The 22,584-nt window shown below is 46.0% G+C and overlaps 2 protein-coding genes across 12 annotated transcripts in view; one reads left to right on the top strand and one right to left on the bottom strand.

Annotated features, from left to right (window-relative positions):
• The window catches only part of LOC134032065 (rho guanine nucleotide exchange factor 9), a 34,658-nt gene extending 24,474 nt beyond the window's left edge, over positions 1–10,184 (bottom strand). For 10 of the 11 annotated variants that reach the window (XR_009931981.1, XR_009931980.1, XM_062475863.1 and 7 more), the window contains exons 1-4: positions 8,292–10,184; positions 6,880–7,191; positions 6,099–6,225; positions 5,624–5,724 (exon numbers count right to left, since the gene is read on the bottom strand). Coding sequence is in view for 9 of the 11 variants with exons in the window: in XM_062475863.1 (XP_062331847.1) it covers positions 5,624–5,724; positions 6,099–6,225; positions 6,880–7,191; positions 8,292–10,088 (2,337 nt within the window). In the remaining 2 variants the exon portion in view is untranslated. The remainder of the gene's footprint in view (positions 1–5,623; positions 5,725–6,098; positions 6,226–6,879; positions 7,192–8,291) is intronic. The other variant, XM_062475864.1, reaches the window with a different exon arrangement.
• The window catches only part of hdx (highly divergent homeobox), a 350,307-nt gene that overhangs the window by 221,597 nt on the left and 106,126 nt on the right, over positions 1–22,584 (top strand). The window lies entirely within an intron of this gene.

Genomic DNA, 22,584 nt, shown 5'->3' with positions numbered 1-22,584 from the left:
CACGCTGGGCTTCCTGCTTCCTTCTGGGCCTCCTGGCCACGGTGACGCCTAAAAATAAAACGCCAGACATTTCCTGAAGGCAACCCTGTCACCATTGTTCACGCATTCAGCTGGTTGTTCGTTTAACAGGGAGATCTGAGGGTCAGTTAGTGGGTCAGGGAGACCAGAGAGTAAAGGAGAACAGAGAGAAACGATAGTATTAAAGACCAGAATGGCTCTCGCAAAAGTAACCAGAGAGCTCAGTGATAAACTTATGGAGAGAGACCAAAATGCCAAAGACCACGATATAAAGACATAAAGTGACCAAACAGAAATCCCAGTGATATACAAGGGAAAAAGACCAGAGAGAGAAAGACCCTAAGCATGCTCAGGTGCCACTGACCAGAGAGACCCGAGAAATGTACAAAAAGGAGACGTCTGGAAGAGAGAGTAGAGAGCAGATTAGACACAGTGGGTCAAGACACAGAGCATGTGGAGATTAAGGTCATAGATTAAGGGAGTCCGCAGAGGGGAATCTGTGGAGTAGGAGACCAGACAGGAGCCTATCGAGACTGAGTCTCAACACTCATTCATCATCTCCTTTTCTTATCTCCTTTCTCCCAGTAGTTCAACTCAGTGAGACAAGGAGATAAGGCGGGGGAGCCAGAGGAGCGAGAACAAAAGCCCCAGAGCTTTGCGAGCTCCGCTGCCGTCTTCACTCCGTTTCACCTGTGTCAGACAGCTGCTCAATCTCCCCAGTCCCATCAGACGCACTCGAAAATGAATTCTGTCTTCAGAAATATCAGTGGTCTTCGCTCTTTTGTGGAGGTATTGTGGAAGAGAGAGAGAGAGAGAGAGAGAGAGAGAGAGAGAGAGAGAGAGAGAGAGAGAGAGAGAGAGAGAGAGAGAGAGAGAGAGAGAGAGAGAGAGAGAGAGAGAGAGAGAGAGAGAGAGTGGAGAAGGAGAGAGATGGCTGGGCCCAGAGATCCTGTTTCAGAGCCAAGCACCCCACTGAGCCAACACAATGGAGAACCATATATCTGCCATGTAGACAGATAGGAAGAGAAAGAATAACTTGTCTTTATGAAGACAGGATTCAAGTTGGACTGAACAAAAGAAAACTAAAATGGCTCAATGCGAGATCAGCAGAAACATATTGTAACTGACTTGTCATCGTTATAACTTTATACAGCTAAATATTTTCCCATTTTTAATTCAACTAACTAACTGGATTTTTCAATCCGCTTTCTCTTGAGTGGGGGGGGGGAGTTATGATCTCCCTGAAGAAAAGGCTTGTGGTTCTGGTTTTGGGAAACTACTTCAGTTAAAACCAGTCAGAGCTGATTTCTCTAGCTTTCTGCATAGATGTCCAGTCAGTTTTTAGAGCATCAGCAAGAGGATATAGGATTGTGCCAGCACCTAGAAACTTGATAAAGAAGTCAGCATTTGTTTTAGTAATACAGTCAGCTGTTTCACAAAACAACAAGGTCTGTCAGGTGATGGGGGCAGAGTGACAGCTACATGCATGGTATCTCCCACAGCTACATGCATGGTATCTCCCACAGCTACACGCATGGTATCTCCCACAGCTACATGCATGGTATCACCAAGGGGGAGGAGACTCACTCAGAATCGAGTTCATTGCACTGTAATGTTCAAACATCTGAGGCCCAGGTTCAGACACCAAACTTGTATAGATTTCAGTGCTGGATTCTGACCCGGAGCTTCATCTGAACACAGCTCACCCAGGAGCTTCCTGTGATGCACATGCAATGGAACATGCACCTGGTAACTCATGCACTGCCACACACGTGACCCCCTGTCTTGACCACTGTGACCCAGCTGGCAGGTGTGTTCACATGCGCTGGGGAGAAGAAGGGAAGGAGGGAGGGAAGAGAGGGGGATGTGGACAGAAGGTGGGGCGAGCGGCATAGGCCCACGGAGTGAGGGACAGAAAGGAGGAGGAAAACCCGAGAGTGGGCGGTAGAGGTTGAATGAGGACAGAGGTCCGACGAGAGAGTCAAAGAGAGAGTCAAAGAGAGAGAAAATGACAGGCGGGGCGATGGAGAGGGAGAGGTTGCGTAACGCTTGACGGAGAGAACTCCGGGTGACGGTGTGATGCAGAGCAGAGGGGGGGGGAGAGAGTAGCAGGGAGGTCAGATAAATAACACACACAGGACCTGGCAGCTGCCACAAAAAATACACCCTGGCTCTCACACACTTCGGCCCATGGGAGGGCTTCTCTCTGGCAGGGGACGACTGCACGCACGCTTCGGTGCTGGATCATTGTTTCACAGGGGGACCGAGGGCCCTGGGTATTGTGCATTGTTTAGACTAGGTGTTTGTTGTCCGGGCAACAGAGCGTTCTCGTGCGGTGCTCTTTCTCGGTTGACCTCGTGCCAGGTCTGCACTCCCAAAAGAAGGCCTAACCTCAAGAGACCTCTGGTGGACTAGAAGCTATTATAAGCTGCATCAGCAGCAAGCTAGATGGTCTGACACTACTTGTAGGTCAACACACTACTCTAGTACATTTATTACTCTCTTACTCTACTCCCATGTCATAGATGGCACTGTGACAGGACGAGGAGTGTGTGTGTGGGTGTGTGTGTGTGTAGTAGATTGGACTCCAGGTGGCCCACATGGGCTACGGAACACAATGTGCAGTTATCTCACAAACACACACACACACACGCATCTATTCAGCATAGCACACCGAGTACTGTACAATGAGTTAAAACAGGATACACCAGTGAGTCAGAGCATTAACATACTGCAGTGAGCCTCTAGTCTCAGCAAGGCGAGCAGACATCTGAAAAAAACGGAAACATCTTTCAAAGGAAAACCCTCTCAGCTGTTACATAAGAGAAGAAAAAGCCCCGAGCCTCCACACACACACACACACACACACACACGCGCACACACACACACACCTGAGAGACAGACAGCGCAGTGCGATCTGACGCACCCACCTGCTCGCATCCACCAAGTCCTACCATTTATCCCAGCCCACCAGATCCTCCACAACATCCTCCCTTTAGCATCGAGCTACAGGATGTCATGGAGGAGGGCCAAGCCCCATAAACCTACCAGATACACCTCACTTCAGGAACACAAAAGGAGAGGGCTGCTAAGCTAAGAGTCATAGTTCTCCATTAAGTGGTTTTATAGTGAAGCACATGCATTCAGACAGATCCTTACTGTCTCTCTCTGTCACTAATCTGAAGCGTAGGCTTCCGGTAGATGGAGAGTTATGGACCGCTCACACACAATCTGTTAGACCGAGATACTACCAGCTACGCCTCTCAGCCAGCTGGAAGCAATGCCATTGGCAGGGCAGTGACTCATGCTTTACAACGGAGGAATCCTTCGATGCATTTGAAGGTTGTGCGCATGTGTGTGTGTGCGTATGGTGTGTCTGTGTGCCTGTGTGTGACACCCACAATGGCCCAGTTGATCCAGCCGTCCGTATTGTTCTGATGGCCAAGTGCATGTAGAGTGGGTATGGGAAGTGTGTAAAGAGTGTCTGTGTAGCATGCAGAAGTGTACCACGTGTACGGAGTGTGTTAGTGTAAGTATGTGACGTCTGGGTTCACGAAGTGGGCATCACCTACACAGCTGTGCACTGTGATTCAATTATCTCGCCTGAGCACAGATGCAAGGGGTGTGTGTGTGTGTGCGTGTGTGTGTATCCGCTATGTGTCTATCCAGAATGTCTGTGTGTGTGTGTTTGTTCCACTTCTAGGTGTCCTCTCTCATCTCTTAGCCCTGCTCTTGCAGGGCTGCTGACTCATCTGTTCGTAAGAAGAGGCGCTGCGTAATGTGATTAGCCCTGACCAACTCACGTTGAACTAAACTCTCAGACCGAGAACAAACACTATCTGAGCAGAAACTCATTCTGGGTAAGGCCACAGGTAGGCCGGCAAAGTGAGAGAGAGGGAGGACAAAGTCACAAAGGCAGTCAGGCAGACAGAGAGGCAGGAAGGAAGATATAGAGGGAGGCAGAAAGGAAGGAAGGAAGATAGAGAGGCAGACAGGGAGAGAGGGAGGCGGGCAGGCAGGCAGGCAGACAAGAAAGACATAGTGACAAGCTGACAGAAAGGTTTTAGGCTACTGAAACATACTGGCCTCTCATCTTCTCTGTCACTAGCAGCCCCGTAGTCCATTATGTATTAGAGCTGCTAGATAGGAGGATAGGGGGAGAGAGCACAACGTGAGAGTGAGACACGCAGGAATGACTGGAGGAGAAATCCACTGAATTGAAGAGGAAAAATAAATGTGTCAGCATTAGTGGTTAATCCACTGCAGTGAGGAAGACCTCTCTATCCTCTCTGTTTCTCTCGATCTCTTCCTCTCCCTCTCTCAACCCCCCTTGTCCCCTCTCTCTCCTTCCCTTTCACTTTTTCCTCCCTCCCCGTTCCCCTCTCTCTCTCCTGCCCTTCCCTTTCTCCCCAGTCCCAGGGCTTTAGTAGTAGGACTATGGTACCACAGCCATGCACACTCCATCCTGCTCTCACACACAAACACACACCCTCTCGGCTGGATACACACACACACACCAGCCATGGAAGCTGATCCTAGTAGCGCTCCTTATCTCCTCCTGTTAGAACGAGTCCCAAAGTCATGTAATACTGTATGAGCATGACGACTCCCAGCTGGATCACATGCGAGTATGAGACTTTGATGTAGGAACTTCCTCTGTGTTCTCTACAGGGCCCATCAGAATCAGCAAGCCCACTAAAACAACAGGAGCTACTGTAAGGGGCTACACACACACACACGCACACACACACACATGTGCAGACAAACACACACACGCACACACATACAGAAAAACACGTACAGACAGAGACATTCCCACATGCATACACAACAAATGCAAACACACAAAACTCTTCCTGTTCCTATGATTTGCCCCTAGAGGGCCAAATCAACACCACAAATGAACATACAACAAAGCCATCCCCGCCCTACCTCCTCCTCTCTTTCTCACCCACACACCCTCTCCATTTAACGCACACTTAAAAAGGCTCTCTAAAGATAGAAGGCACAGCAACAAACAGGAACCGCCGAACGTCATGGCAACAACGTGGGGAGCTCCTTACAAACATTGTTCGAACGGGGATGGCAGAGCTGGAAGAGCTAGAGCTCGAGCGAGCGAGCGAGCGAGAGGAAGACAGAGAGACCTCACCCTCCAGCTAAACTATGGCAGAAAGTTGAGAAGAGAAAAGAACCAAGTCCTTCCCTCCTGTCGGAATCCCTCTGGGGCTCCCGTTACTCATCAAAGCACTTTCTCAAAGATCGTTGATTTGGTCCCAAAACAGATTCCCTTCCAACGCAATACCCAGTCAACTGTTCTCTCATTAAAAGTAGAAAATAGCCAGTAGAAGTGAAAGCTGTCACTACCATGACCTGTTTAGTGAGTGTGAAGGTCTAACAGTAAACAAGGTGAGCAGGATTCACCTGAACACGTACAGGTGAGTGTCAGTGTGTGTTTAAGCACGTCATGTGTGTGTGTGTGTGTGTGTCTGCACACATGTGTACCTGTGTGTTGGAAAGTTGTTGTAGATAGATACAGACTAAGGGTTAGGGGTAGAAAGTGTGTGTGTGTGTGTGTGTGTGAGAGTGTGTGTGTGTGTTGACTCACTATGTTGACCTGTAGAGGCTCGGAGCCAGGCCTCAGCAGTCTCCTCCTGCAGGAACCAGAGTCTCCCGTCCGCAAACGGACTGACGATGACTCACCCATGTCTGACACACACACACACACACAGCTGTGTGACTACAGTATCTGACAATATGACACAGTGTGACATAATATGACGACATGAGAGCATGAAATACCGTGTGGCTACATGACATAGTGTGACATAGAGTCACTAAGACTGTCTGATACATTGTGACTATACTGTATAACATAGTGTGACACATTGTGACTGTATGGCAGAGTGTGACAGTATGACTTCATGACACAGTGTGAGAATACACAGTAACGGTGTGACATAGTGTGCCTACATGACAGAGTGGGACCATATATGACATAGTGTGACACAACGGGACTAGATGACAGTGTGACAGTGTGTTGTACTGAGTTTGGTGTGTGCAGAGGGTTGTGGCTTTAGTACCTGTGTGTGGCAGGAGCAGGGCCAGGGCAGTGAGGGTGCTGGGGGGCAGGGGGAGAGAGCGGCACCTCTGGAGAGACACCCTGAGGGGGGGTTCTAACGGGGACACCCCAGGGGGGCGAGACAGAGCCTGGGAAGAACTGGACAGTTAGGACAAACACACATGCAGTAGTATACAAACAAACTGCGGTTGCATGTCACCAACTGTAAACACACTTACATGTGCACACGTAAGCAAACACACAGGCCCACACGAACAATTTCTAATCCACTCACACACGGCCATGAAGCCTACACACTTACACACATACAAGTACACACAGGTCTTCTCTGCACGGGTGGTGTACACACATAATTCATTCCAGTCAGCCTATCTCCAGGTGATGTGAACTGAGGATGAGTTAGGGCAATGAGAGACAGAGCTCATGGGAGCGATGAGGTAGAAAATTGGGCTGAGAGAGCGAGAGACAGACAGAGAGAGCGAGAGAGAGAAAGACCTGAAAGAGACAGAGTAAAAATAGAGAGAAATTGATTGAAAGGGAAAGTTAAAGAGAGCGAAGGCAACAGAGATATAACAGAGGTCCTTACTGCACAGACAATGAGAGACAGAGAGACTGAACGAGAAAGTGAAAGAGAACGAACAACAAAAAGAGAGAGAGAGCAGGCAGATTGCTGTATGTAAGTGCAGTACAGGTATGAATGCAGGGCAAATACAGGCGCTGTTGATAGGTCAAACTCTGCTCTGAGGAAAACTGTGTTTGTGTGTCTGTGTTTAACATCTTACTCTGTGCCGCTGCGCGGACCGTGTATCCATAGTAACGCCGGCTTCTATGACCGAGCAGGGCCGGGCGACCGCCCGCCTCAACCCTGGGGAGTGATGCGCGCTGGGAGGGGGCCTGCGTCTGCGCCGACACAGCGAGCCCCACTCGGCATGCTGGGTAAACACACGGCCCTCCGGGATGGGGCTGCGCAGGTCCATCAGGGCCGAGGCCGGCCGCGGTCGGGAGCGAGGGCGGGGGGGCTTGGGGGGGGCGGGGCTCTTTCCTGAGTTGGAGCGAGCCAGGGGTAGGTTGGTGGTTTTCAGACCACCGGCTACCTACAGTCACACAGATGCCGAGCGTGTGAGGGGGGGGAGGGGGGCGGATGTTGACATAATACCATACACAACGTGCAGTGTTCAGTATGGCATTCCAGTAGGTAGAAAGCACGCCCTCGCACCACACCTCTAACGGTTGTTTACTGGGATCATTACAGACGCCCTGGAGACAGCTGGGATAAGCCTTTTAAAACTGTCTGATTGGTGGAGAGAGAAACTGGGGGGCACTTTTTCCTGACTAATGTTAAGGAGTATTTATCTAAATACCCTTGATTTGAATGGCGATGGTCCACACCTGAGAAACCCTTTTGTTTGTGTGTGTGTGCTTGTGCTTGTGTGTGTATAACTGACTCCGGTCTGCATTAACATTGAAATGTCAATGCAGAATGTTATTGGGATTTGGAAAGGCTGACGTGTTCTAACGTGTTGATGTGAGAGACTGGAGGGAAGATGACTAATCTCCCTCTCTTTCTCCATAAGGGCGAAGAGCAGGGAGGGGGGCTGTGTGACAGGGCCCCCCCCACCAACTGACAAACACCGACATACACGCACACACTCGTGTGTGTGTGCACACACTCTTTCTCTCACACACACAAGCAGACAAGCACACATACAGTCCAACACTCTTTCGTTCTCTCTCGCTTTCACAAACACACACGCACCCTGGTAGCATGGAGTGAGAGACAGTTTCCTGTTGTGTGCTAGGGGTCATCGCTGGGGGAAAGACAAACTATTGTGGCCAGGAACGGGATGAGTGGCCTCTGGCGTCTATACTTTTACTGACCAACAGAGGGGGCACTAACTCCCTCAAACACAAGCCTGTCTGCTAATGGATACACACTGAAGGATGTGTGGTTAAGATGGCTGCTGACGTTTTCAGAAAAGCAAAATAATGGTTATGGTTAATAGGCTGAAACATGAGACATGGCTGATCATAGGCTGAAGTTACATGATATTGTGGTTGTTTATGAGAATGACAATGGATGGCATGGGTGCGTTATACAAGGAACACATGTCCTGAATTCATTATTTTTCAAAATGACGCATTTTAATGAAGCTGAAATATTTCACTTTCATCATCATGTACTGTACATACTCACTTTGAATACTTCCTGTAAGCAATCCGGTGAAGGGTCTCTATTGGGTATGCCCTCTCCTTCCACTTCCTCTGATTGGCCGTTAGGAACCTGTGTGTGATCACAGGCAGGTGCAACATCCTTGGAATCCAGGTCATTTCCTGAGTGTCCCTCCCCTCCTCTCTCCTCCTTTCCTCCTCTCTTTTCTTCTCGCATTCTCTCTTTCCCCCCTCCCTCTCCTTCTCTCTCTCCCTCTGGAGAGACATGCTCCAGGGAGTCTCTACTTGTTTGACTCTCTCCTTCCGCCTCTCTTTCACAACTGGGGAGAGGGATGTGATTTTCCACTGTTATTGTCGACCTGTGGTTACTCTGTCTATCTGACTGTCTGGATAATGGTCTATCCGTATGTCTATCTGTACATGTGTCAGTATTTTCAATACTGGCCCCCTGAAGGCCATTGACACTCGGCGAATCAGGGCACACCCTCCAGGCCTTAAGCACCACCAATGGCGATCGTCCACCAATCACAGGTGGGGGTGCGACGGGGTTATAGGAGCTTAGGCGTGGCGTGCGAGGGGGTTGAGGCGTGACGGGGGAGGACGGCGTAGGGGTGGGCGGGGGCTCCAGCCGTGCCTCCCGGCGGAGGGTGAGGGACACGCTGTGGACGTGGTCCCCCGCGCGCTGCGCCGTGCGAGGGGAGCCGAGCGGCGAGCACTCCCCCCCCTCTGGAGGAGAGAAGGAGCGGGACGACGTCCTCCACTTCCTGGCCGTCTCTGCCACGCTGTTGAAGAACTTGAACAGGCCCCCAAAATGGCCGCCCTTGCTGTCGGAGTGCTTGGGCATGGCCGTGGGCTGGAAGTCTCGGACTGACTCGAAGTCCACTGACCCGTATTCTGAGTCCAGGGTCTTGTCCAGGGTGTGGAGCTCTGAGTCGAAGCTTCTTTCTGAGTAGGCCGGGTTGGCTTTCCCCAAGATGGAGATCCTCCTCAGATAGCTCCAAACGTCTGGGCCCCTGGTCCTCCGGCCCCCCAAGTGCACCCTGGGACTGCCCCCCTTCAAGCTCGCCTCCTCCACCCCAGCCGAATTGTTACAGTTGAGGCTTCTCTTGGTGTAGGAAACCCTCTCTAAGGTCTTACAGCCGTTCTGGCTCACTGGGACATCGCCAGCTGGAGCAGACTGCTGGTGGGGGTCAATTGGGCCAAGCGACAAGTCGATGTCCTCGAACGAACAGTCAAAATCAGCCGTGTGTCCAGCGTAGGAGTGTCTCTTGGCGCGGTGGCGGAGAGTCCCCCTGCTGGGCTGCAGGGGAGCCCCCAGGTCGCGGCAGAAAGACTCTTCATCAGCAAAGGCACCGCTGCTAAACTTGGTGCTGGACAGCTTGCCCGTCTTGCCCCGGAACACAGCAGGCGACTTGAGCTTCTTGAAGGAGCGGACCTTGTCGGCGAACGACAGTTTAGGGATGGAGGCTTCCCCTGGTAGGATCATGGAGTGGGGCCTACGATCCAGCTCCGAGGCTGCTCTGCGACGGGTCAGGATCTTCCAGATGCCCCCCGTGGCCCGGGGCCTGCGACTCACCTCAGGTCGGTCCTTGCTGGGGCTCTGGGGAGGGGGACCCTGGGTCTCTCCCTGCCCAGGGTCCTGTCCCTCCTCTGGCCCAGACCCTGACAAAAGCCCCAGGCTTGACCCCAGGCCTGGCATGGCTTCTTGGATACACACGCTACTGGTCTCATTCTCCACGTCCAGCGACACATTGAACACTCGGTTGATGAACCCGTTTGGGTCTTGGCTGCACTCAGGGGCGGGGCTAACTGAATTTTCCATCTTGTCACATCCTAGGGCGTCAGCTATCAACCGATAGTGGTGTCATCCTGTCTCTCTCTCTTTCACACACACACACGCACGCACACACACAAACACCTGGAGGAAGAATACATAATGATCAAACAAAATCATGCAACTATATTGCAGGTCTAGGCTGTTTGAGATTTGTGTTCTCATTAAACAGTCCCACAGAAGCCTACATGCATTTCGACCCTAACAAGACTAACTGAGGAGAAAGGCTGCTAAGCTGAACTGATGTGGGATGAATTTATATCAGTGGATAATAAGTTTTCACGTCATGTAGAGGTCCAAATATGAATGTCCCCCATTTGCATGTGAGTCAGCATATTTAAACACCCACTATACAGCACAGCAAATCTCCGCCCCCCCAACCCCACCCCCTCAGGCCATATCAGACAGAGTAATTATAACCCCCCCCCCCCTCAACAAAAAAAATCTGGTCCTATGTCGCCATGGAAACTCAGCTTTACAGAGTGGGCTGGGTATTTTTGGGCCTGGGCAGGGACTTCATCATAGCTCAGTCTTCTTCCACTGAGATATAAAGATAGCCTGGTCTACTCTTCATTTGAACTGACACATTGCCACACATTATAGTTTCTATTTAGGACCACAGTCTTATCTGAGGTCTATTCTTATGAAGTTCTACACACATTGAGTCACCTGGACTAAAAAGAGCAATTAAATTAGGATGTTTTTCAGTCAAAGACTTTGTATAGTTGGCACTGTAGGCTATGCCATGCAACGGTTATTTGTCTCATTCTCTGGAAGATTGCAGTGAATGACTTTCTGCCATTCAGCCCTAGAGACAGTTTTGAATTATGTATTAGGTATATGCTTCAGAGGACTCAGGTGATAGGCTGTCATATTTCCCACACAATTCCGGTTTGACCTTGAGGCAAGGAACACTTTTAACCTATTTTATCCAGCCACAGCTTGGCTACATGTTGTCACTACTATTATTTCCTATGACATGTAGCTGTATAAATAATGGGCTCGTGCCCTCTGAACAAGTACATTTGTACGGTTAAAACTCATAGATTATACAAACAAGTGTGGTAACTTTAATTCATTATCTATTTCCCATCAATAAAACAATAGTTATCATGTTTGAACGACGAACGGATAATTCATTTGAATAATTACTTTGTACTTTACTAACTGCAGTGCAATGCCTTTTGATAAGAATAGAAGGTATCGTCTCTACTGTCTGTCACAAAAAAAGTTGTGCTGGCAAGTAATGGTGCCCCCTAACTTCCCGTGTCTTAAAGTAAGTTAAATTACTTCGTGAAAGGTACGACGATTGGTATTCACTTACCTAAAGATTATGAGTAGAACATATTCGTGAAAGTTACTAAAAGTCTACAGAACGTGTCCTGGCGTTATTCCGTCGGGTAAACTTTTGATATCCATGAGTAATGCTGAAATTATGCGGTGGCTTCACAGGCTTGCCCTTTATCACGCTGGCTTCGTCTCTGAACTAAGTAAGAATTCCTTTTCGAACCCAGAAAATGTCCAAGATTTTTTTCTTCGAACTGGACTGATGAACTATTGCCCTGTGAGCTCGCGCAGACGCCGACACTCAGCTATGTGATAAAAGCTCGCACGCAGACAGAGCGCAGCCAGAGCAAACACACACACACACAGGCACAGTCTGAACGTACACACGCACCGACTCATACACACACAAATACACACATGCAAAATAATTTTCTCTAAAGGTTATTGGCAGCGTCCATTCAAAACGTGCAGGTTTCTATTAAAGTATAAAGGTCAATTTAAAGTTTTCATATTAAGTCCGTTTTTAGACTGTCCCAGGAGTACAGAAGGGATTGAGTGAACTGTGGTCTCAATAGCCTAACCTCTCTCAGGATTTGCGTTCAATGTGAAAATCCTTCTATTGAAAGGACACAATGGAAGAGGGAGCGCAGAGGGGAAACCGGAGGAATTCACAAAAACTAAACAGCTTCAGAGTCCATAGCTGTGAAAGAGGAGATGGTCAGAGAGGCCTAAATTTAAACATTTCCTCTTTGTCCTGTTTTGAGCCCATTGTCATCGCATGGCGTTCTCCCTTCTTACACAGGAAGGAGTGGATCTGACATCAACGCTCTCAGGCCGACAATGCCAGGAAGCCCGTCTGAATGTATGTAAATACATCAGTGTGTCCACGCTTCCCTCCGAGCCTGCGGAGGGGCTCTCTGAGACCACAGCCCGGCTGTGTGGACGAGCCCTGCAGGCAGTCCTATCTGGAGCAACACAGTATGATTTGTCGACGGCGTTTCCTCCATAACTCACAGGGACAGCCATGTGACGTAAGGCTCCATCTCTCTCCATCTCCAGGTGACCTCTTGTTCACACGCATCCTCAACGTGGAGTGGTTGTATGATCTCTGTGGGTGGACAGATAAGATGTTTACTATGAGGAACTCTGACTTGGGACTATACTGCTATGGACTGTGGGTGGTATAGCTCAATGAATTATGGCGATCCTTATTTTAAAATTCTCGGGTTCATGTTCAGTTTTGCCCTTTTCCTCTCTCCTTCCCTATACCCTCTCTGCTACTCTCCCACTCGGGCACTCACTTCCTCAATGGCCTGGCCTGTTTTCCTGCCGTCCCCTCCCGTCACTAAAGACATCCTGGCCCACAGACCCACGAGCTCAGCTCAGACCAGTCCAAACACAGACACTCCAGATGAATGTGCTGGAGAGCGAGGTCGACGGCATTCTCCGACTGAGGCTGTGCCAACATCAACATGCGTTTTTTTAAATTCCATTCAGTTGAAAGAAAATTGAACTGGATCTACACTCTAAAATAACATGGTTTCTACTTTAACCTTGTCACAATAGGCTTCTATCGCTAGCACATTACCCTGAATAAACCTGCATTATACCATGGGTTGTTTTGATCACTATTTGTGGGGAATATTCTGAAATGATGTCACTCGGCAACTCATTTCAGAACAATTGACTTCTTCCTCTCCTTCCTGTGACAAGTCCCTTCTGGTGAATTTGAAAAAGATTACAGAAGACAAATAGTATCAGAGCTTAGACTGGCTGTTGTAATTATTTCACCAGTCTTTGTGTAAGACTGTGAGTAAAAACAGAAAAGGCCATGAAAGGCCCAATCAGGCAAGAGAGGAGAGGGCACATATGTTTTGATATCACATGAATGGACTACTAAAGCCTGGGAACTGTATTCAAATGGCTAGTCAAAGGAAAACAGTGAAAAGTTCAACTGTTCTGTTATACTTTGTGCTGGTTATTATTGCTGCATCGGTTAACATTGTGGCTGAAATAAAGTATGTGTCTGGAGAAGTTACAGTTTTGGGGGGAGTTTTTATTTCTTTACTGCTGATGCTGTAGAGCAGTGCAGGCTATTGTTCTTCTCTTTCTGACCCACACATGCACACACACACACACACACTGTCCCTCTGTAGTTATGAAATACGTACAGGTAGTTGCCTCCAGCGGCCAAGGAGGATTAGATAAAATTACACTGACATTCCTGGCATTCCCTAGGCACTGATCTGCATTCTTCCTCCGGCCGGTCCGCTCACGGCACCATCACACACACACAAACGCGAAGGAGGCTATCTGTTATCAACCTTCGTGAAGTCTGTGAGAGGAGTATCAGTTTTTGCATGTTGTATGGACACAAGATGTACACACACGCCACACACACACACACCATGTACCCACACACTAGAGGGCATTCGAGTAGGTGGAATGTTTAAAAGGGTAGTGTGTGTGCCCATGAAGAATGAAGAATGTGCCCATGGTGGGTTGAAAGAAGCTAGTGTTAGTTATCTATAATTTTGTCAGACAAAAAAAGAAAGACAGAAGGAGAGACTAATTGGTGGGGGAGGGATAAAGAGCAAGACACAGAGAGAGGGAGAGAGAGAGAGAGATAGAGAGAGAGAGAGAGAGAGAGAGAGAAAGAGAGAGAGAAAGAGAGAGAGAGCAATACAGAGTCAGAGAAAAGGGAGAACTCTCAGCACAATCTGGACGAATCTGAAAACAGGAAGTCTGGCTACAATAAACAAGGGGAGCGGAAGATGACCAGAGTTCTACTTCCTGTGTCAGTGTTGGAGAGGAAAAAACATATTTTTTAGGAATTATAATACATAATGGACACTGCAAAGAAATATTTTACAGAATAGAGGACCCGAGTGCCTGTTGGTCTCAACTTGGAATCAATTAGTCAACTAACCTCAGGTGTGTATGTATGGCTCTCTACAGCAATCTGGAGAGCAATTAGGGTTTTCGTCCCACCCTATCAGAATCAGAATCAGAATGGGTTTTTATTCGCCATTGAAAGTTTGCACAAACAAGGAATTTACTTTGGCCTAAAGATACCGACCGATGACAGGCAGGGATGTAAATCATTTGTGCATGTCTGTGTGTGTGTGTGTGTGTGCATTGACGTGTATCATATGTCTATCCCAGCACTGTGTTGTTCCTGTATATGTCTATGTGTTTATCAAAGCCTGTATCTGTGAATCTGGGCCCTGGATAGGGCCTTGTCCGTGGGCCAGCAAATACAAAAAAGCCTAGTTGGCACAAAAAAACATCATTTCCTCTGCTCTCTGCATGTCCGCTACTTTTGAGAGCAAAGCCTCCGGACTAGTAACAAATTGGGTTGGACAGGGTTAGAGGGATGAGAGGACAGAGAGATGAAGGCATACATGAATGAAGGATGTGATAGGGCTGGGTGTGGATAAGTAGGATAGAGTGACGTTCTTTGCAGAGTTGCAGAGTTTGAAGGCAGATATCCTCTGCTGTCCTATCATTAGCACATAGATGTGTGTGTGTATGCGTGTGTGTGTGGGGGGGTTGTGTCGTATAAGTACACATTAATCATGATCAGCAGCCTGCTTACCCCTATGCAATCAGTCGTCCAGAGGTATGTTTGCAGACAGTAGCGATATCTGTTTACACCGGACTGATAAATGATGACCTGTGACACCTTATTATTTCTGTTCATTGTCCCTTGCCCTGTCCGGTCCTGGCTGTTTCCATTGGAATTTGTAGGGATTTTGAGCATGGGGCAGTGGGTTATTACACCAATCAATTTAACACAGGATAGTCATGGCAGGCGCACGCACACACAGACTCCCACAATCCTTCTCTGTAACCCCCTCCCTTTCCCCAGATAGAGAAGGATAAAATGCTGGAAGAGAGACTGAACCATCCCCGTTGTCCCCCCAGGAAGGGAGGGGGACAGACAGGCGTCTTCCACTGTCTCAGCATCCCAGGAATACCCTATCCTCTGTCTTTGTAGGTTAAACAAGTTAGCGTGCAATCAAATTAGCATCCCATTCCATCTGAGAGCCGGCTAGCCTAGCTCGTAGAGATTAGATTAGTTTGTGAAGAGCAGCCTAATAATCAGAGGCAGAAGGTAGCATGGAGGTCAGATCAGCTGACCCTATCCAAGGTCCACAGAGACCAAATACCAAAACAACACACACAGCAGGAAAACACATACACACACACACACACACACACACACACACACACACACACACACACACACACAGCGTATTAGCATATTTTACATAATGTCAGTGGCTTCATTGGTAGATGCAACAGATAAAAAAAGATGTACTGTCATGAAACATTCCTTGGTGGGCAGTGCCACCTACAGGCACTAACTGGAACCACTTTCATGGATCAATGAACTAGAGACTCATTCTCTTTGGTAACAGAAAACAGTAACACCTCACTAGATTTATGCCACTTCCTTGTTTGATTTTAAGCAAGGTATGGATAGATTAAGAACAATTAAATCTTACTCTTAGCATTTTCTACCAACCTCTTTTATCATCCAGAAGAGAACAGAAAATAGTCTGATTTAAATAAGAGGTCATGAACTTTGATCCCATATGTTCGTCTGCAGGCTACTTTTGTAAATGTCGCTATGGATGAAAGCTACTGCTGAATGAATAACATGTAATACACCTTATTTTCTCCTTGATAAACTTCAATAATAACGTTGAAACTGAAGAATCAATTATTTAATAAAAAGTATATCACTTTTACAGTAAGTAAGTCTATTGAATGAACACTTTCAGACAGTCGCTCTGACTCGTAGCGCCTGAGTGCAGGGAGATGGCTACACCACATGGTGGCACTGTAATTCTTTCAGAGTACGAATGAAAGATCGTAAAATAAGCATAAAAACATGACTGAATCCCCCGCATAAATGTATTCTAATGACCAGGCATGAGACAGAAAAACACATTTTGAAAATGGCCTTTTGTCTAATTAGTCAGAATAATGCAGAGTTAAATCCTGGCTTGTGGTGGATATGAGTCAAACCAGTGAGTCAGAACTCAATTCGCGAATTGAAAATGGAATGCTTATAGGCTTTTATTTATGTGTTTTTGCAAGTCACGAATTGAATATCAATGTAGGCTGCAATTTGATTTATTTGGGTCGGGGGAGTTCTTAATCCCACCACTAACCAAAGTATTGTGGCTAAACCTAACTATATAGTGACAACAGGCTTTAAAACCTGAGCAAGTAGAAGGATGCAGGGCAGCTACGGAAGCTTGGATCCTGTACTGCCGAAGCAAACTCTGTTTTTTGTTCCCTGCTCCGAGACTGAGTTTGAATATGCTGTTAATCAATTGGAGACAGTACAACGAGTTCCACATCTACACACACCTTCAGAAAAATATTGCCAAAGGAGAAAGTAATTGGCTGAGAAAGAGAGAATTAGATGGAGGAGAAAAGGCGACCATTAAAGTTAGGTGTGATTAAAGCGCTTCAGGCATGGATGGCCCTGATACCATGTGGCCCACCTCATCTCAGGTCATTTCAAAAGACGAGCCTTATCACTTACCTGACTCAATTCTGCAATTTATATGTTCACACTTTAGTTTCCAAACCGGATATTTTGAACCGGAAATATAAATGTTTCAAACAGTCTCAAATTTGACTGAATTTGACTTGATTTGAATTTGACTGTCCTCATTCTTGAAAGATCTCTCATTTAAACAAGTTGATAATGTCTTGGTTTAAATTAAAAGCTACAAGTCAAACAGAACTATGTCATCCATTATTCAGTGGAACAAAATGTTCTGACTTGGAACTGAGAGGCAAGATTAGAGGTCATTAAAGGGCTACAGTAGATGGTGTGTGTCTGCTCTGGTCCTGCTGTCAAACTGCACACAGTCAGAGGGGCCAATGCCTTGTAAATTAATGGTTGTCATTTACTTGTATGACGTTTTAGTCATACTGTAATTGCACGTTGTGTTGTGTGTCACAGTATGGAATAGGGGAGGGAATAGCTTGTTCCACACATTTCAAGTCAAAAGGACACAACTGAATGTGTGTGAGTGTGGAGAGAGAGTGAGAGAGAGACAGAGAGAAAGACAGAGCGAGAAAGACAGACAGACAGAGAGACAGAGAGACAGACAGAGAGAGAGAGAGAGAGAGAGAGAGAGAGAGAGAGAGAGAGAGAGAGAGAGAGAGAGAGAGAGAGAGAGAGAGAGAGAGAGAGAAACTGGGGACAGTACGACTGTCTATTAGTGGAAACCTGTTGGAGAGGTTAGTGCTGGGCATCCCAGCTGAATATACGGTGTTGTTAGCAGCTGTCTGAGCACAAAATGGCCAATTATCATCATATCTGTACCAGGTGGAGAAGGAACCCCTGATACTGAGAGAAAGACAGTGAGAGAACCAGGAAGGAAAAAGAGCAAGAAAAAAAAGGGGGACAGTGAATGTTTCTGAGTGTGTGTGTTAAATAATTAAGTCATGAGAATGGAGGCAAGCAGAACCAGAGGAAAGACTGAGGAATAAAACGTTGTTTCTATTAAATGAAAATCAGACACTCTCGACGATCAAGGTTTCTGACACATTAGATCTCTGCTTTGTGAATATACTCTTGGACTTGTTTTTATGGTAATAATACATGTAATTGTGGTGTCTGAGTTCCTTTTCATCGATTATGCAGTGTAAATAGGTGGAACTATTTGCATAGATTGAGTTGGTGTCTGCATGCTTGTATGTGCCTTGTGTGAACAAATGTGAGTGTGTGTGTGTGTGTGTGTGTGTGTGTGTGTGTGTGTGTGGGATGTTTTTGAGATTGAAACGGATTGAGATGGAAAATCTTCCCCTGAGATTCTTCCACTGATCTGCCTCTGTGTGCAGCGTTCTGATGTCTGTCTTGAGGGAGGTGCTGTTAGTGTCTGAATGATTCCAGACATAGGATTACTTCAGGGAAAATATGATATTCACTTAGTGACAGCTTAGATTTTCTTCTTTTTTCTTCCGAGTCAAAAACTCATCTATCAATGTTACGTAAGATGGACGTGCAACAAATAAATATAGTCACTTTTACATTGCGTCTTGTTTTGGTTCAGTATCTTCCTGAATTCATACGGGCCTACTTGGAATTCCTGAGCTCCACCGAGATTCGAAAGCAACCAATTATTATGAAACATTTGCAGGTAGGCAAAACAATAACACCTTGTATTCTCAGAGGGATTTGCTACTTAATGTCTGAACAAGATGTACGCTAAAACATAAGGAGGATTAGGCTATCACACAGGATCAAAGTCCTTGTACCTTTTACAGCTATTATAGGCATTTTATAGAGCAACTTAGCAAAGTAGGGTCTGCTAACTGGCTAGTCATAGTAGCCTACCCTGGCTATTTGTGGAAAACACTTAACTGTCATCAGCTAGCATGGTTAGTTATATTGCAGTTAAAACCCAATCAGAATCCTAATTTCTCCATGGTACATTAGACTTTCTCCTCCGCGTGGTAAAGCATCTAATTAATTAATCAGAAAGAGAAATTAAGGACACGTCTCAGCTTGTCTGATGATGGGGTGAGATTAGGAAAGCTGAAACAAATGAGTGTGATGATGGAGAGAGTGAAATGTGCGGTGGTGTCAGCGAGAAAGAGATACTTAGATAAAGGAGTGTGAGGATGAGTCTGTTAGATGTATCACCGCCTACATCTGTCAGCAAGTCTTGGCGGAGACCAGAACAATGCAAACATGCTTGCAAAAATCACTGATCATCCTTATTTGCTCCTCCAATATGGCTGCCGTGACCCTCACGCTTCGTCACTGAGGATAAATATGATTCTCCAACGGCAGGGAACCCTAAATATTGATTTATCTGTTCAATGTTGAAATAGGTAATCGGTGTCTTGATTTGCGAGGTGAATCAGATCTATTGAGTCTTGTGAAATTACATGAGAACAGTATCGAAATGACTCAAGATGTTAGGGCTAATGTGAATCATACACGACACTATCAAGGGGGCTGAAATGGCAGAAGCAGGGTTTGGATTGTTCTGTGATTGAAAAACTGTCATTATTTCTCAAAAGCATAATTGTCTTCTGTCTTCAGAGTAAGTTAGAGAGAAGCAGTCAGGGCTGGCGTGAGGGCAGACATGAGGGGGGGGCTGTCTGTCAGCTTGTGTGTGTGTGTGTGTGTGTGCGTGTGTGTGTGTGTGTGTGTGTGCGTGCGTGTGTGCGTGTGTGTGTGTGTGTGTGCGTGTGTGTGTGTGTGTGTGTGTGCGTGTGTGTGTGTGTGTGTGTGTGTGTGCGTGTGTGTGTGTGCGTGTGTGTATGTGCGTGCGAGTGGGTGGGTGATTTGGCTTTGTTGAGCAGTGAAAGGCAGAAACAAGAGGAGGCAGCAGCGTTGCCTGTGGTTATGGAGGCACCCTGCTGGAACAAAGACTGTGGATTAGTCCATTTGCTCTATCTTGTTTACTAATGTGAGGGGCAATTAGGTTTATTTTAACCTTTTCATGTTCCTGTTAAATTTGCCTGAAAACGCCTAAACAGCATACCCAAAGTAAATTGGAAGCTGTTCTTGAACCATTTGGAGTACATGCATGTAAATGATCTCTTTTGAAAGCTGACACTCTGAAGTTATGTCCCCTGTTGTCAGGACCCCTGTCAGTCCTTCTAGTGTTGAGTAATAGAAGCTTGAACACAAGGAAAGTGAAAATTTCTATTTCCGCCTAGATTTTGTTTTGAAAACAGAGGCCTGAAGAGGCCTAGAGGTGGTAGGTATTATCTGGAAGACTAAATTGGACCACAGGTTGAAGCCTTACCCAATTCAAATCAAAAGTCAAACATAATACCACAATATATTCATATTTGACACATGTTTTTATAAGAGTACATCCAGGAATTTTCTAAAAGGGTCTTTTGGAGACTCCAAAATGACCCTTTGTAACCAAGGTCAAGGTCAAATAAAAAGGTATTATTTTTCATAATTGTTATCTCTGGCCCATCTCTGGTACTTAGAAATATCATATATAATAGCTAAATCCCTAATTAGTAATACTGAAACACAAAAACTGAAGCATGAACACATTGGAGTGCTTTATCTGATTCCAAGGATTGGCGCACAAAGAACACTGATTCTGTCAACCATATTGCGCAATCGACTGTTATTTTGAAGGCTCCACAGACGCATACAAATGAGGTATTGGCATTTTCAGCTAGCTGTCAGCTACAAGGCTAACGAGCTAATTTCAGAGCCAGTCGAAGCCAGTTCGAGAAATTTGTTTAGAACGAGTGTGGGGGGGGGGGGGCGGGGGGGGGGGCAGGACGCACAGACCTAGTTGGCTTTAGAGGGCTGTCAACGGGGCATGGAAGCTCCTATTGGGTCGAACAAGGTGTCAATCAAAAGGGGAGGGTTCAACGGACATTTTGAGACCTTCATTTTGTAAATACTCCGTTGATAAATCGGAGAAAATAACACTTTTATGTGAACAAGTTGTTTCTTCCGTCGGCTAACTTGCATAATGAAACAAAGGATAATGGCTATTCATGAACGTAAAACATTGTATTTGGACGAATTACTTTACATGGTTAGATACTTTGAACCCTTGGGACTTACGCAGATCAAGTTTTGATGGCATGATTTGCACACCTGGACCTATTTGAACAACTTAGGGTGAGTACAACTTTTTTCTTTGGCATTGTTGAAGGAATGTTCACCGGAAAAAGACGTTGACTTTGCTTGCTATTGCGACTTGATCTTGAATTGGTTTATTTCAATGGAAGCACAAGAATCGTAGCTTTCCAACGATGTATAACATGTGTAGCGTCTAAAAAATATATTTTTTAGAATTTAGTGCGTCGTAACTGAGGAAGGGGGAGGCAGCATTTTTGTCTCGCGGGCGAAACAGGAGCGTAAACAGGTTAATTTATTGTTAAAAATGGTTCTAATAATAAATTAGGTTTATTTTAATTTATTGTTAAAATGGTTAAAACTTTTTAAATTGGTTCTGAGTAGTTGATATTTTCCAGGTGTTATGGTACAACATATTATTACATGCATTTTCTTTTAAATATTCTCATTGAGATAATAAGTCGCTATATTGCAATACTATGTTCTTATATTGAGATAAAATGTCATTTTATTTAGATAAGTCAATATATTGAGATAATAAGTAATTACATCGAGATAAATCATTGTATTATTGAGTTAATAATTCAGTCAAATTGAGTTCCTAAGTCATTATGTTGATAGAAGAAGTCATTATATTGGGATTAATAATCTGACTTAGTATCCGATTATAATGAATTAGTATCTCAATGGTGGTGAGATAAGTCTGATATTGAGATCATTAGTCATTATATTGAGATCCATAGTCATGTTATTGAGATCCTGAGTCCTTTTATTGAGAGAAGTCCTTGTATTGAGATTAGTCATTTAGGTAATGTATATGTTGTCATATTTTTATTAGGTGGCAATAATTCTCCTCCAGTGATCAATAAATCCCTGTGTCTGACTAATTGGAAGATCCTCTGTTCTCTAGAAGAGATAAAAGCCCCACAAAATGTGATTGCACTTAACATCGTCATTGCACTTTCTCTTGGATGTCTATCAGAAGAACATTGTTTCTTTTGTTGTAAGGGTAAAAAGCCTGGGGCTAAAGTAAAAAAGAGACAACCTAAGGTAAGATAGGCATCAAGCATTACAGCGAGAGAGAAAGGTAGAGCATGAGAGAGAGAAAGAGTGTGAGAGAGAAACCTTGAGAGGCTTCAAACTGTACAGAGCGATAGACAGAAAGAAGGAGAGAGAACATTCTCTTGTTATTTGAAGTCCCCATTCCTGTGTTGTTCCCTTGATATGGCGATCTGTGTAGGCTCCCCGCACGTAATCATCGAGGCCCACTGCTCCCGATGTCTGATGAGAGAGAATATCATCTAAATAATATGAATATCAATAGCACACTTGAAAGTTTGGCGCCCCTGTTTATCGTAACGTGCCGATAGGTGACGACCGAGGATACAGAGTGTGTTTGAAATGCAAAATATCAGCCTCTGATTTAAAAGTCATATTTTTGCTGGCTTCTAACACCGGGGCTGTCTCGCTCACTGGTGATATCCTGTCTGTATCTCTGAACCGTTTTAACAGTATTGATCTGTGACACACAGCGCCGACTCTGTTCTGTGTAGGAATGGCTTCGGGGAGCTTTACACACTCTTCACAAGCAGG

This window comes from Osmerus eperlanus, chromosome 13, assembly GCF_963692335.1.
Source record: "Osmerus eperlanus chromosome 13, fOsmEpe2.1, whole genome shotgun sequence".
Taxonomy (NCBI): domain Eukaryota; kingdom Metazoa; phylum Chordata; class Actinopteri; order Osmeriformes; family Osmeridae; genus Osmerus; species Osmerus eperlanus.
The sequence above is the reverse complement of the archived record's forward strand: the minus strand, read 5'-3'. Positions and strand labels throughout refer to the sequence as shown.